Below are 16,524 nucleotides of genomic sequence, written 5' to 3'. Positions count from 1 at the left end.
GTAAAACCCCTAGCATCATTCGCTGGCCCTTGTGATTATCTGTCAGGTTCTTCAGCACCCAGCAAGTACTAACTTTACGGAATTTCAACGTGTCATGAACAGTGTCGTACACCGCACCATAGGAAAGTTGAACATCTTCAATAGGGTTCGCAGGTGCACATACCAGTCGTTCAAAATTGCTGCCTCAATGGCGCAGACATTCTGTGGAGTTGAAGCTGTTACCGGCTGCCCGGAGCGTAGCAAATCACCAAGGTTCACATGGCCCTCTTGGAAGAATGCACATCACCTGGGGACATTGCTACACTTCGCTGCTCTTCACACAGGGTCAACAATAACATACGTACCATGTTTGTTTCGTAGTTCAGGCTTCTCTCACTAGAGCTGCACATGAAAACAAAATAATCTCTGTAGCGGAAATTTCAAACTATATCATTGTGAAATTCCAACATTCCAGCTGCAATACCAGGGGAGAAAAAAAAATATTGTGTGTTATTTTCCGATCTGCCCATGTGTTTGATTATAACTGCTCATTAATTCATCTTTGTGGCTCTTTTTACTTTCAACTTTCTATATAAACAGTGCTTCAGATCATCTTCTGAAGTGGTGATGTGACTTGTTACTGTGGAAAATCCTTCCATTTCTACTCGAGGCAGCTAGTTAGTAGGTCGCTTGCTGTCTCACTTTTATCAAGTCATTCTTGCTTTGTCTTGTTCCATCGTACTCTGCAATCAGCGCATGTGCAAAATGATCCTTTCTCTTTCCAAAATAAAAAATTTATTCATTACAGATTTCTCATTCCTCATCTTGTCATTCTTATTCAGTGTTTGCAGTAAGCATCATGGCAGAGAGTGAAGGTTTCTTTTTCGTATATGTTGTCTTTTGGCTTTTCTGTTTTATTATTTTAACTTTTTTTTCACATTGCACTAAACAGCAAGCACTAAAGGATAACGTAAAGCAACGTGAAGCGGAGGAAAAAGTTCGGAGGGCACGGGAAGCTCGGGAAAAAGCAGAGCAGGAACGAGCACTCCGAGCCGAACGTAAGAGGGCTCTAGTGGATATGAATGGTGATCAAGCACAGGAAGGTGTGATGGACAGCCTACTAGAGGCACTGCAGACTGGCTCAGCTTTTAGTCGTGATCAACGGCAGAAGAGAGCGCGACCACGTGTTGCTGGGGGTAAGTGTAAATCATGACAATTCTGTAAATTGGTGATTGTTTTCTGTATCAGTATTTCCCAACCTTTTGTCTAGAGTACCACCTGTCCTTAACGACTGAATCATATTCCAGTACGTAATATATTCTTTGTTAATAGTTAGGTAAGTAATTAGTAGGTCTGATATATATTGTAATTTCAGAATTAGAATAGAATGGTTATAACAAAGAATAAGGCAAAATATAATGAGATGCTTCCCAGCATAAATCACACAGTTTGGAAAGGTGAATCATAAATCTTGCATGGTATGACTTGTAGGAAAGTGATGTGTTCATTGCCAAGGCCAGGGATCCACCAACCCTCCCTATAAGTATATTTACATTTTTTTACCCAATATCATAAATTGTGCTACATTTTCCATACCACTAGCATCGATAGCCACTGCCAGTGGCTGAAATATATATAATGTGGTGTCACTCCCAGAATCCAACACACATCATTACCAACTACAGCACAAATTTCTAAACCAATTGTGATAAATGAATATACATGAACTCATAACCACTTATTACCCAATATCATAAATAGTGTTACATTTTTCATACTACTAGCTAACCCCTTATGCCTCACTTTACTCTGCTTATATGCTGGAAAGGAACCAATGCTGACAAATTTTCTAACTGCTTATGCTTCACTTAATTCGGCAAAAATGCTTTGATAAGAAGGAAGCCATTCTTTTTTTTTTTTTTTCAGTGTTGACTCAGTTATTATAACTTTTAAGTTTTGCAATCTGTCAAAAACACTAATCATCATCATCCATTCATTTTCCAATCAAGACATTAATTCAAATTTGGTATAACAGCATATCATACTATTTTTCATTAGCTCTTAATTAATCCCACTGGAGGTTACACTGACGCAAGTATGTCTGGAATGTGGGTTAGATCAGGGGTGCAGAATTCCTGGGCATCAGGTTGCCATGGCGACTCTGTTTTGCTACTGGCGCCTAAGTTTCGCCCCCACCTCCTCCGAAAAAGTCTGTTTTCCATGTTTTCATACTTTTCTTCTTCTACTACCCATCAATATGCAACAAAAGTCGTGTGACATCACGTGACCTCGCTGAACAGTTTTAAAACCACGCCACGATCTTCACAAAAATAAATAACTGCAAGACCAAAAATATATATATTTCTCTGCACAGGACCATTTATGTATATCCACGATTTTAACTTCAGGTTTAAATGAAGTTAAACGTGAAGTTAAAATTGTAGCAGTTGTAAAAGGAAATTCAAAGAAGAGTGATGTAAGGAACTGCATGGCTAACGTTTAATGAAACTACAAGTATGGCTCAACGTAAATCTTGTGCTTCGTTTCCAAATTCTCCAGATCAGGTTCCAAAAGTAATAGCAGGTTGTACATGGGCCATTTAAACTAGAAACTTTTAAGAAACAAAACAAATCTTTACAACACAGCTTGTAATACAACATTGTTTCCAGAAACAACACCCCAGGCCATGTGTGTAAAGAAAATGGATTCTAATGTGTCTTTAGACAATTTGAAGAAGCTTTTCAATATTGCATATTTTATTGCAAATAATAATAAGCCATTCACAGATTTTCCTGGTTTATACAACTGAGTGAGAAATTGAGAGCAGAGCTGAGAGAGGGGTTTGGTAATAGAACTGGTTACAAGGAATGTATTAGTCAAATAGGTAAGGTGCGAAGAATTGACTTAATTTCTGAGCTGAAAAATGCAAGTTATGTTAGTTTACTTTTAGATGGATCAGCTGAAGTAGATCTGCAAAGAACTAATGCTCTATGTAAGATTCTTAAGAAACTTCAAAATCAAAGATATTTTCCTATCACTCACGCCTTTAGAAAGTGGACGTTCAGCTGGGTTTGTGGAAAAAGCTTGAAAATGAACTTGAAAAACTGGCAGTTCAGAATGGTTGTCTGATTCAAAGGCAGTTGGCATTGGAACAGATGGGGCTGCTTGGTGCACACAGTGGATTAATTAATAACATTGGACAAAAAATTGACATATTGCTGTTGTGTACTGCATAGCACATTAGCTTTAATTATGTGCATCAAGCAGTGGCGTGTGGTGAACACATTCGTTACCCCAGCTGCAAAAATGATTTTTAAATATAAGCAATCGTAGCCCCCACTACACTCTGTAAAATCAACATTACCATTTGATAAGGCTGCATTTTTCATGGAAAGGTCTACCTGAGAAAGGTTTTTCAAGACTATTTTCAACCACACCCTCGCACATATTTCCAAATTGATATTCACAGCAGTGATGACACCATCATAACTTAATATATAGCAGATTTTAAACAATGTACTTGCAGTTTCATCTGGTGACTTTTTGTGATAGTACAGTCATGGTTTTCACAAAAATACACTGGGACTATTTGTTTTTATCTTAAAACGCCTAACCTAAACTGAATCAGAAAAATTTAACTGGTAATTTACCGTTGCCGAAGTTTTATAGTCATTTACTGAGTGTAACATGCATCAACGACAAACGAGGGAAAATATTTGTCACGATGTATAACACGTTACATTCATGAAGAATCCCACAGAACTCGTGAAACCTTCACCTATAATCCAAGAGGATCACTATAAAATTCACTATATACCACCATAGCAGACAAGCAAATACAAAATTCTTTTACTTCGCGCTTAACTCTGTGTTCATACTGGGCAACCTAAATATTTTTCAGTGGCTATCGAAAAACATATTCTACATGTGCCATCAATGAATTGCTCGAGAAAACTTCATGCATTCCGAAATCCAAAAAATATATTCTTCTATATTACAATTGATTTCATAAACTGGCTCTATTTTTGTTGTAGCCTCTAGCGTGTGGCGCTGAATACTTAGACGGTCAAGTATTAAAACTGACATCCCTTACCTAAGCTAACTGGCCTGTCACCGTAAATTGATTGCTGTCAGCGGAGGGCCCACAGCCCCACCCCACTCTCAGGACAAGGAAGCTTCAAGTGCATACGTCAACCAAGCAACTTAAATTTTGCTGGGGTAGCTCTCTTCCGCGCCGGCTGTACTTGGCTTGGTTTAGATGTTCGCAGTTTTTTAAACTTTATAAAAAGCATTCTAAGGAATAATAAGAAAATGTTAATACAAAGTTGTTTACCCCAAAAGCGCTGGGGTAGATGGGGTTCAGTGCACGCCACTGGTATCAAGTTCTGTGAAAGAAAAAGTGGCTTGTGTTGATGGACACGATTTATCATTGAAATCAGTGTAAAAATTCTACCAGCAGTTTTTCAAGAGGCTACAAGAAGTGAATTCAAGAGTTCGGAAATTTTAGTACTTGCATAGTGTAAGATGGGTGGCCAGCAAAGTTGGTTGTGTATCTGCTCGAGTGATTGATTGGAAATGTGTCATTGCTCACTTGGAAAATGTAATTGCTAGCAAAGATAAAACAGTACCAGAGGCAAAAGGTCTACTGAGAAAATTCACTGGTTTTAAATTTGTTCATATGCTGCTTTTTTTTCAGAATTTTTTAGAAATTCTGAAGAATTTGTCTCTCCTATTTCAGACGGAGCAGCTATTTCTCAGCACTATTGAACTACATGTAAAAAGTACAATAGCATCACTTGAATTACTCAAAACTATCCCTGGCCCAAATGAAGATAAATTTGTAACGAACACCTCCATTAGTGGCATTTTGCAAGACATTCAACTGTCTTGCAACAGGACCAGTTGCTAGTTATGCTGTTGATTTGCAGAAAGGAAAACTGATTAGCCATAGTGTCAGATAATTGAAGAAAAGATTTTTGGTTCATGGAACTGAGGAGAAATACACAACCTGATACCTTTGCATAGCCAACTGGAACTGATCTGAAAAATTATGGTGTTCACGACATCTCAGTGTTCGCAGAACATTTCAGGGAGCAACTTGCAAAATGTGAAACAATGAGAACTACATACACCGTATATATATATATATGACCCAATATGATCAAGTTCTGGGAAGAGAAAAGAAAAAAATATTTGAATTGTGGGAGTTTGCAAGCAGTGACAGATTTCTTATTCTAGGACAGCTACTATCAATCAGATCATCATTAGAAACAAACATTTTTTTTTGATTTGATGATTTGTTATATGAATTTACCTTCAGTAAAGGGCTGTAGACCAGTGGAATTTTAGTAGCAAGACCACAAGGCACATCCATGGTCGCGAACAACCATGCATTCTGGAAGATTGTAAGTCTATGTTCAGTATCATCTAAATTTTGTAAAACTCGACTGACACTAGCATTTACAGCTAATAGTCCTACTATAGCTCTTTAATTTAATATTTCTGGATGATTTAAATGTTAAGGTTAGAAAAAGTAAAACCGAGGTCAACTCTAATTAGCGGAACTTGATTATTTATAAGTATCGGGTTGGTGGGATTCTTACTGGCACCTAAACTTCTGGGCTGGCTCCTCAATTCAGAGAAAATTTCAGCACCACTGGGTTAAGTTGTACTTATCTGTACTACATTTTATGAATATGGGCACCGGCTCACCACTTGAGACCTTTTTGTAGGCTATTAATTCATCACTAAAAATAAACACATACAAAGTACTCCTTAATTCAGTGCTGGACATTTATTTCTTCCAAAATCATTATCATACATTAATTTTCTAATACATTTCAAGATATATAGAATATAGTCACATAGCACTCCACCCTCTCTTTGATGAACAGACAGGTTTGTGCTAGCAACCGACAGTCAAAGCGCATGACCTGGGTTCAGTCCAGCTGTTGTTGCTGGAGGTAATGAACGTGAAAATGGTTTAAGATAAGTACAAATTTTTTTTAAAAAGTTACCAAATGACAATAATGGACTTCTACATTCATATCATTTCGCACTTGTTCATTCACCAATTCACAATCATTGACAAGTTTATGCAATATAAACAATATATATAAATAATCAAGTTCCACTACTTAGTGTTGACCTCGGTATTACTTTTTCTAATCTTAACATTTAAATCATCCAGAAATATTAAGTATAAGAGCTGTAGTAGGACTATATATATATACACACACACACACACACACACACACATATATGGTTAAAAATAATCTTTTACAGGTACGTTACATTATTCTAGTGTTATAATTCATGTTTCAACAGAATGAAAACTTTTAAAAGTTATAAAATGATATGTTAACAGCATAAATGTTGCAGATAATCCAATGGTGATAAGTTTTCTTTCCCCTATGCCTTTCTTTGCTCAGCATATATGCTGTAAAGAAACAAACGATGAAAAAAAATCATCTTTACCTTGCAAATTGTGTACACATTTCCTCAGTTGGTAGCAGTTCATACAAACTAAGTACATTCCTAACAACAAACGAGCATCATACAGCAGTACGTGTGAGCTGTGCGGGCTGAGGAGTGCTTTGTTAAGTTTTATCAATATGAGGAATATGATGCTGATGATGATGCTTGTTGTTTAAAAGGGCCTAACATCTAAGGTCATTGGCCCGAATATAATACTAATGAGTAGGGCTCAGATGTTTAAAACCTAAAAATAGCCCAAATAAGCAAGCAAATATGACCTCAACAATGACAAAATACGACCTCAAAAGTGATGGAATATGACGAAAAAATTACAAAATATGACCCAAAAATGATTAATCAAAATATGGCCGCTAATAAATTATAAATTGAAACGGCAGTTCCTCTGATACATATTGGTTAACTAAATTCTTTATTCTTACTTTAATATTAGTTATTTGAATATACAGTACATGTGCAGCAATTATTCAGTCTTTTTTTTTCACAGTCTATTATCCTTGATTCACTTAAAAAACTTTTGTGAATTCATACCTATAGAGTACTAAGTTCGCTAAGATTATCAGATCACACAACATTTTAAAAGCAAAACATGTTTGCACCCTGCATTGGTGGTTTGAAATACAAGGAAACTAGAAATCGATCTATTTAAAAAATATATATTTTGGAACGTTTAAGCTCAGATTTCAGTAATATTATTCAAATGCGTTAAAGTTTAAATTGAGCGCTAAGAAGCGAATTAGCCGGCCCTGTGGTGTAGGGGTAACGTGCCTGCCTCTTACCCGGAGGCCCCGGGTTCGATTCCCGGCCAGGTCAGGGATTTTTACCTGGACCTGAGGGCTGGTTCGAGGTCCACTCAGCCTACGTGATTAGAAATGAGGAGCTATCTGACGGTGAGATAGCGGCCCCGGTCTCGAAAGCCAAGAATAACGGCCGAGAGGCTTAGTCGTGCTGACCACACGACACCTCGTAATCTGCAGGCCTTCGGGGTGAGCAGCGGTCGCTTGGCAGGCCAAGGCCCTTCAAGGGCTGTAGTGCCATGTGGGGAGTTTGGTTTGGAAGAAGCGAATTAAGTAGATGTGTTTCAATACATTATGGTAGGGCGTCGGAGCCTATAGTGCAAACTCTCATACCTTTTTCAGTCTTCTCTGCGGGTGGAATTGATGTGTATGACAAGATTCATCTTCAAAGCATCAGGCGTGAAAGACCTCCGATTATCACTTAACACATTCTTGTAAGACGAGAAGCTCCTTTCTACATCACAAGACATTATTGGTGCATATTTAAATAATGTGAAATCACTGCTGTTGAGTATGCGTTCATCTTGAAGTGTACTGGTACCTTCTCCTCCAAAAACTTCATATATCTTGCACACACAGTGAAAACCATCATTTCGATTAAGCATATTTTGAAGTTTCCATTTTACACTGTCACCAACTATTCCATGTGATTGTTGTACTGAAAGTTCAACACTTTCCACAATGTCAATACTTGCATGAATATGTAAGCCAGCAGATTCTAAAGAAGTAATTGCAATCAATGTAATTCCAAAGTTTGACTTAATATATGCCGGGCTTTCTGACAAACTATAGGAAAACAATTCCTGTGCAGTCTTGATAGAAGAGTCATCATCTTTGTTGAAGCCGTTAACAATGTTCTTGATAGTGGAGTAGTTTTCACAACAATATGTGGCAGCATCAAGCCACGTTCCCCACCTAGTAAGAACTGGCTGTGGAGGGAGTGGTATTGAAGGAACGAACTCCTTGAAAGTCGCAACCTGCATTGGTGCTTTCAGAAAAAAAAATTGACATTAGATATTAATTTTTCGACTTCAGGAAAATTTCCATTAATTTCTTCTGCCACCCTATGCAGAGCATGCACAAGGCAAGTGACGTGGAAGTTTCTTGGATAAAACAGCTCGAGGCCTTCAGCAGCTTTCACCATGTATTGGGTATCAGTAACAAAGAGAAGAAAGTTTTCCCACTTAATTTCATCCTTCCACAAAATTTTTAATGCATTGTCAAAAAGAATTGCAATCATTGAATGATTTGCTCTCTCTAAAACTTCTGAGGTTGCTAGAAAAATATCCCCAGGGCAATCAGCACGGAGTGTTCCAATAATTACATTCCCTATATATCGACCTTCAGTGTCCGTCGTCTCATCAGTAGAAATCCAAATCTTATTGTCTGCTACACTGTCGTATTCAATTTAGAGTATCTTCATAGTAACGCGTTAAATAGTTTTCTCACAGTATTAATTCTGTAGGAACAGATTTTTTTAGTGTATTTCTCCAGGAAATTCTTGAAATGGGGATTGTTCACCTCGTTTAGAGGAATGTTTGCAGACACCATCATCTCACAAAGTTCCTTTGAAAAATCCGACCGAGCTCGATAGCTGCAGTCGCTTAAGTGCGGCCGGTATCCAGTATTCGGGAGATAGTAGGTTCGAACCCCACTGTCGGCAGCCCTGAAAATGGTTTTCCGTGGTTTCCCATTTTCACACCAGGCAAATGCTGGGGCTGTACCTTAATTAAGGCCACGGCCGTTTCCTTCCCACTCCTAGCCCTTTCCTGTCCCATCGTCACCATAAGACCTATCTGTGTCGATGCGACGTAAAGCAACTAGCAAAAAAAAAAAAAAATGAAAAATCCGAACATCTGTCCATCGCTGAAGATGTAACAGCCTTAAGGTCTGCACACACCAACGCGGGAAGCGGGAGTGAAACTTAGTCGCTGCGAAGTTCGTTGAATACATTACGTCTTTCATGGCTATCTGTTTGAGGAAGTTCATGATGGTTTCCTCACGTTCTGCTGTTTCCAGGAGTGAATGTAGCAGGCGGTGCCCTTACTTTCTTTTTCAACATTCTAAAACGGCCTGATCCATAGGTTGTAATAAACTTGTTACGTTAGGGGGCAAAAATAAAGCATGAATTCCATCACATCACATCACATACAAGTTCATGTTCACTTGGATGTGGCCCTGCTCTGTCCAGCAATAAAACTGCTTTAATAGGCAGATGTGGTCTCAGTAGAGGGGACCAACAGCACGATGACATGGCAAAAATATGCAGAGAATGAAATGCTGTAGAATAATCACTTTAAATTTATGAAAATAAAAATTGTTTTCATATATTTTTAATACTTCTCCTTTCGTTATTATGAAATTCCTGGTTTTGTTATAATTTCTTCCAGTGTCTTGGTTTTATGTAATTGCTTGTTGTTAGGTAATTTTTGTTTTCGTTTAACGTCGTTTTCGTAGTATTGTAAGAATATACTGTATATGCATCGGGATATCTCACAATTGAAATTTATTTGATATTAATAGTAATATTGATGACCTATGGCGTACTCTATAATTAGACTACCCTTCTTACAACTATACAGCACACCATTTAGCCCTAATAATAATAATAATAATAATAATAATAAAAAGAAGAAGAAGAAGAAGAATGCATAACGACAGTGTATAGATAGTTTTAGTATACATCTTCCATGTATCTGGAAGTTCACGAACGGAGAAATGTGTGAAAAAAATTTTTTGTGATAAAATTGAAGAATTTCTTATTTCATCTCACAGCATTTCTTTCTTCCGTACATTACTCATGTCGTAAAGTGTTGGGTGTTTCTTAACGCACTCTATCAACAGTTCAGTCGCCATTGCTACTGTCACAATGAATGCGGGACGCGGGAAACGCTGCATGCTCTGAACTGAAAATGGTTCGCAGCAATCCCGCCGTGTGGGCAGGAGAGTGACACACCGGTGTGAATGGATCCATATCCCGCTGTACACATAATAGTTCGTGACAGGATTGTTCCCGCTCCCGCATCCCGCGTTGGTGTGTGCAGACCTTAATCGAATATCAATTGCTGCCTCTTCTTATCGACATGTTGTCATTTGACATTGCTGCTGTGTTTTGCCGTGTTACAATGTTGTTGCACATTAAAACGTTTTTCAGCCACGACTTTCACTTCACACAACTTGCGAAATAGAACTAAACTGTCTGTACAGAAATATTCTTCTCCAAATTCCTTAACAAAGCTTCGTAACTTAACACTAGTAGAAGACTTTTCCTTAGGCATACTGGAATGTGTGCTGGAATACGATTTACTGTAAACTGATGCTTGTGTAAGTGAAACGAGGTTGAGATTCTAATATCTGAACAACCACTTGTATCAACAGCTTGACCAAGGAGTGATCCTGCACTTCAAGGTTATGTACAGACAGTGATGAAGTACATTGTATCAGAACTTAACGGGAATGAAGTAATCCTTCAAACACTGAATATTCGCTAAGCAATTTTGTGGATAACCAATGCATGGAAAAACATTACAGCTTCAACAATTTGTAACTGCTTTCTGAAAGCTGGGTTTCCTGCTAATGACGGACATCCCAAAATAGAATATGATATTTCTGATAGCATGGACAGTTAATTAATGCAGCAGGTTACACGGTAGAAGTGAACACTTATATCAAAATTGATTCAGAAATTCCAACAGAGTGTGAGAGTGGAGACACAAAAACAATTCTTCAGTCAATCCTAGGGAAGTAGGACAAAAATGAAGATTCTGACGAAAGCAGCAGTGAAGGCGATACCAATATAAATGGTCCAATAAATTTACTCATTCGGAACAAATATTTCAGATTCCCTATGGGAATCAACATCTATATCAAGTGAAGGCAATACTAATGACGATTTTGAAGAAAGTATGGAAATTAATGTGCTGCCAGTAACCTCGTACAGTAAGGCTCTCGGCTTTGTTAAGCGACTGAAGGAATTCTGTTATAAACAAAACAATTATAAAGGTGTAAATATGACACAGGATTTAATTTCACATAGTGAAAATATCATTGCTAAACCAAAGTGGGCAATACGAAGTGCTAATGTTTTACTAGCGGTTGCTATATGTACATATTGATTTAAAGTTTCAAACACCCGTATGTTGTTCTTAATTTTAATATGGTGAATTGTAAGAGAGTACAGTGTGCTGGTGACATAATGAAATAAATAATTGCACTTTACAAAGGGTAGCTTACATACATGGAAGTTGTACATGGCCTTGCATCGTAACAGGCCCACCAGCCTCTCTCAATCTTTTATCTAGCCATCCCAACAGGTAGTGGCTTTACAAAACATACTTTTCCTTTCATCAGGATTCCTATCCTGGATGTAATGTTTAAGATTGCTATTTTGTATCATTTATCTGGAAATAATGACATATAAAAAAATTTAAATGCCCTTCACATGTTTCTTCCTTGCATGGACCGAACATGTTTGTCAAACTACCGATCCGCACACGCAATACTTTATAATACAACAACGATATTTGCTACTTCAACTGCAGGGTTTCGGCATTAGAATGACTGTCTGTTGTCTGTCCCTGAATTTGAGTGATGATTCCACATTTGGAATACCATATATTTACCTTTTAACCTATCTCCACTTGAGATGATCTTGCAGCCACCTTCGGCCAAAACTATCTTTTGCAATGTTACTCTGAAATGCATGGAGTCACCTCAAATTTACTGGACACAATGGGGAATCGCAAATAGCGCAACATGATTTTATAAATTTTTCTCCCACTCCCATGCTGTTTGTATTTACTGCCAAAAGTTTACCGACTCAGTTTTACCTTACAGAAAATGTAATTATGGCTGATTCTAAAATAACACATAATTGTTTAGTTTAGTAGTGGTGTTGATGACAAGCATTAAGGGTTTCTCTTAACAAATTTTAGTCTTTAAATTAACTCATAAGCTAGGCATTATATTTTGCTCGTTGTAACAGAGTTTAAACAAACAGCTGTGTCTTCGGTAATTTTCCTTCTTGGGGCACTTAGCTGCCTAAAGTCTTTACCTCTAACAACCAAATTTTCATTTACGCACTCCTGACGTTTACCACGGCGGTTTCATTTCCAATTCTCATTAAAATGGAATTTCAGCTAAAATAGTTCCACGCCAAATTTATTCGTATCCCTGCACATTTTACACATGTGGGTGACGTAATTTCTGTTGCGTGAGAATGAGGATGTCCCACCTGTTCTCCACGTGCCGCCTCTGGTCAGAAATAAAAAATGCAACTACGGCTCCTCATGACCTGGAGCGCTGGAATTAAATGGTGTGTCATGTAATAAATTTAGGACTCTGGCTCCTTATGACTCAAAGGTCATGGGTTCAGCATGTATTGAACCTGATGGAGGATTATACAAAATGCCAAGCATATATCTTCCTGTCCTCTCCCTTCCTGTCTAAGCCTTATCCATATTACGTCTTCCATATCATTCGGTATTTCTTCTATTCGGTTATTAATCTCTTCCTTTATTAAGAGTATATTCCTGCAGGGTTTCTACCTCTGGTCCACTCTCTTCTTCTTCATTACATTTCTAACCATGAATCCCTTCCAGACTATATCTCTCCCTTCTGGTAGCCAAATTTGTAAAAATACAAATATATCAAATATTTCAACCATCTCTGTCACTACATCATTACCCAATTTATTTAAGACCCCTTCTGTATTAACAAATCTTATCCTCCATTCTAGTTATTTTTTCTACTTATATCATCCCCATTTCCCTACTTTTTTTGATTACTCTCTGACAGGTTGGAAGTCTTAAGCCTTGTGCTCCTAGCTTTTTCTTTATCTAGTGTACTCTCTTCAGGAGTTTTAGGTGTTTTACCATTCTCTTTTACCCCCCTTATCAGTCTGTGACTTATTTCTCTTTTCCCTTAGATCTTTTAGACTTAAATTTTTACCCTTAGCCATTGTCTCTCGTCTTTCTATATCCTGTTGCTGTCCCCTGGGCGTTGGCCAGTAGGGCTGTCTTCAAGTGATGTGACCTCGGCTTCCACATGCGCCGCTAACCGCTCGTCTCCTATATCCGACCTCCTAGTGGACTTAGCTCCTCTTCCCTCTGCCGTTTCTCGTCCGACTATGCCATCAGTGACCTTCCTCAACGTCACCTTTCTCCCTTCTGCTCCTGCCTCATACATCACACTTTGTTGATCTTGCTGTTTTGTGTCCATTGCCTGTAGCTGCACTGCTGACCAGGTCTGCCACCACCAACAACAACCATCTCCTACTATCAGGTGCTGTCCTTTAATGTGGGGCTTAGTCCTTGATATCTGGCTTTCTCTAGGTGTCTGTGTAGGACACTTTCTTCCGTGACTGCACCACTGTCCGTGTCTCTTCTCACCCAAATTTTCTCCCCTTTTAGGTTCCTGGTGTTTCTTATCACTTTTTATCTTCATTTTGTTTTGTATCACATGTACCCCTTTATATACTATTTCAACCCTACTTTCGTTGTCCCCTTCCAGCGCACCATAAAGAAAAAGGTTTTTCCTCCTGAGTTCTTGATTAGTCCTGATTTCTGACCACGTTACTTGGCTCAAGTTCCTCCTCCAAATCCCTGACTTTGGTCTTCAGTTGTTCTACTTCATCCGTGTCTTGAGCCACTCCCTCTTTGATCACATTAGCTGGCCATACACGGACAGATTCTTTGGCAGGCCTCGCCTTTGGGGCCAAATCCGACAGACCGCCTGCCAGGCGTGACCTTCAGAGACCCGGCCCGCTGCTCGCCATCAACTGTGACACCAAGCCTGTCGTGTTGTGCAACATAATCTGTCAACATTCCAGACCCTCTCGTTAATGGAATGATCCCTTTGTTCTCAGCAGGCCAAGCCTCATCCGCTGGCCTTTCAAACTAGTTTGAAATCCTTGCCGGTCGGGTCTGCCGTACTTAGAAGTGTGCGATGGACATCGAAGCAGACGGTGTCCAGAGGGGAAAAAAATGCTGTTGCGGCTGTTGGAATATGCATTTTGCTATATGTTAAATCATGCAAACAAAAAAATCGATCGAAGTGGATGAAATCATGGATAGGAGAGCGAGACAGCTTTAGTCACATGAGCCTGATACAACACCTGAAAGAAAATGAACGGGACGATTACAAGAATTACTTGCGAATGGACCACAGCGATTATGATATGATGTTAGGTAAGCATGTACCGGGCGAGTTGGCCGTGCGGTCAGTGGCACGCGGCTGTGAGCTTGCATCCGAGAGATAGTGGGTTCGAATCCTACTGTCGGCAGCCTTGAATATGGTTTTCCGTGGTTTCCCATTTTCACACCAGGCAAATGCTATGGGCTGTGCCTTAATTAAGGCCACGGCCGCTTCCTTCCAACTCCTAGCCCTTCCCTATCCCATCGTCGTTATAAGACCTATCTGTGTCGGTGCGACGTAAGCCACTAGTAAAAAATGACTTATTTTGCGTAGCTCTTACTGGAGAACAGTCTAGTTGAAAGCTTATTTACTGTGGATATTGTAGCTTCTAAGTTGAAGAAGGAGGAAAGGAGGATACTGAAGAACGCTTGTTTGCGACACCTCATATTTTAATTGTCAGAGACACAGCCGCTCTTTGTACATTTCAATAAATTTCCCTAGCCAGTGCCTGTGTCCACTCTATGCTTTCCTTACAGGAGGCTTGATCTGTGAGGCGAGGTCTTTCCGTTGAGGTGCTGACAACAGATCTGGTCTGTAGCGGATAACGCCTCAAACTGACCTTGCTCACTAACGAGCAGCCCTAGCCTGTCGGTATGCGTCACAAAAGACCTCGCCTGTCAGAATTCCTTTCCGTGTATGGCCGGCTATTCAACTCTTCTTTGATCCACTGTTTTAGCTCTTTTATTTCCTTAGATTTCTCCCTAATTAAATCCCTTGTTTGCTCGTCCTGGCATGCTTCTTTGACCTTTTCCTTTATCATTTTGAATTCTTCCCAGCCAATTACACCCACTGGACCAGGCCCCGGATTTAATTCAACGCCATAAATTTCCAACAAAACTACTATCATGCTGCTACCATCAAGGTTGTGATAGTACATATATCACACCATTGCACTGTATTTAGAAATGAGATAATATTGTTGTTGTTGTTGTTGTTATTATTATTATTATTATTATTATTATTATTATTATTATTATTATTATTATTATTATTATTATTATTATTATTATTATTATTATTATTTCATTTGTATATGTTATTATTAATATTTTAACCTGGAAGGGTCTCCATATGTGGTATGAGTAATTTGTTTTGTACAACGGCTGGGAAAACATTGCTATTTTGAACTCGGGAACTTTGTATTAGTCATGCAGACATCCCAGAGTCCGATGAGATGGCCTTGTTGATGTTGGAGTCGTAAACTTTGTATGACTCATATGAATAGCCCAGTGTCTTTTGATGCTGTTATTGTCATGTGATCCGGAAGAGGTTCAGGGCGTGGTCTTGACCAGAGGATCTGCTCGTGATTGGCTAGCCAGGATCAATCTAGACGTGTCATCTGAGGGAAGGAGGAAGCTGTGGTCTATTTATGCATGTGAACTCTGGCACCCATACTACGGACATTTCGATTAATTATTTTTATTAAGTTTTTGAGTTATTTTATTTTATTCATATTTGATTATTTTAATCATATTGCAATGGTTAATAATTCTTATTTTAATTGTTATTCACATAAATTACAAATGACACCCAAGCATGGTGCAATGACTATGAATTATTTTTATTATTATTATTATTATTATTATTATTATTATTATTATTATTATTATTATTATTATTATTATTATTATTATTATTATTTATTGTCAATCAGTAATATTACAAATGGCTGCCCAACGTGGAGCTGAATGATTGGTACATCTGTTAGGCTCATAAGCGTAGGTGCACTTGCCAGGTGTGGATGGAATTCTAAAAACTATGTCAGTGAAGTGTTTTATATGTACGTGATATGTAATTTGGAGTATGAAGAAATGTTTTAGCAAGTCGAGTATTATAAAATTGAGAAATTGGTTGTTAAAGTTGTTGGTACTATGAACCAGGATAAGAAAAGTCAGAAGAATTCCACCACATTGAGTCTCTCTAATTTAAGTGAGAGTAGCGAAATGGCTGATAGCACGAAAGATCAATGGGCAACGAAAGATGGTGGACCGAATAACTCGTCTCAGACTTGTAATGTAGGGTATCAAGACGAGGCTTCCATTCGTAGCATGCTTCAGTT

At 38.5% G+C, this 16,524-nt stretch overlaps 1 protein-coding gene across 3 annotated transcripts in view; it reads left to right on the top strand.

Moving 5' to 3' along the window:
- The window catches only part of dia (diaphanous related formin 1), a 513,998-nt gene that overhangs the window by 479,588 nt on the left and 17,886 nt on the right, over positions 1-16,524 (top strand). For all 3 annotated transcript variants that reach the window (XM_067134775.2, XM_067134773.2, XM_067134774.2), the window contains one exon: positions 932-1,175. In XM_067134775.2, the coding sequence (XP_066990876.2) occupies positions 932-1,175 (244 nt within the window). The remainder of the gene's footprint in view (positions 1-931; positions 1,176-16,524) is intronic.

Source organism: Anabrus simplex, chromosome 1 (assembly GCF_040414725.1).
Source record: "Anabrus simplex isolate iqAnaSimp1 chromosome 1, ASM4041472v1, whole genome shotgun sequence".
In the NCBI taxonomy this organism is placed as follows: domain Eukaryota; kingdom Metazoa; phylum Arthropoda; class Insecta; order Orthoptera; family Tettigoniidae; genus Anabrus; species Anabrus simplex.
This window is presented reverse-complemented; position numbering and strand designations above follow the sequence as displayed.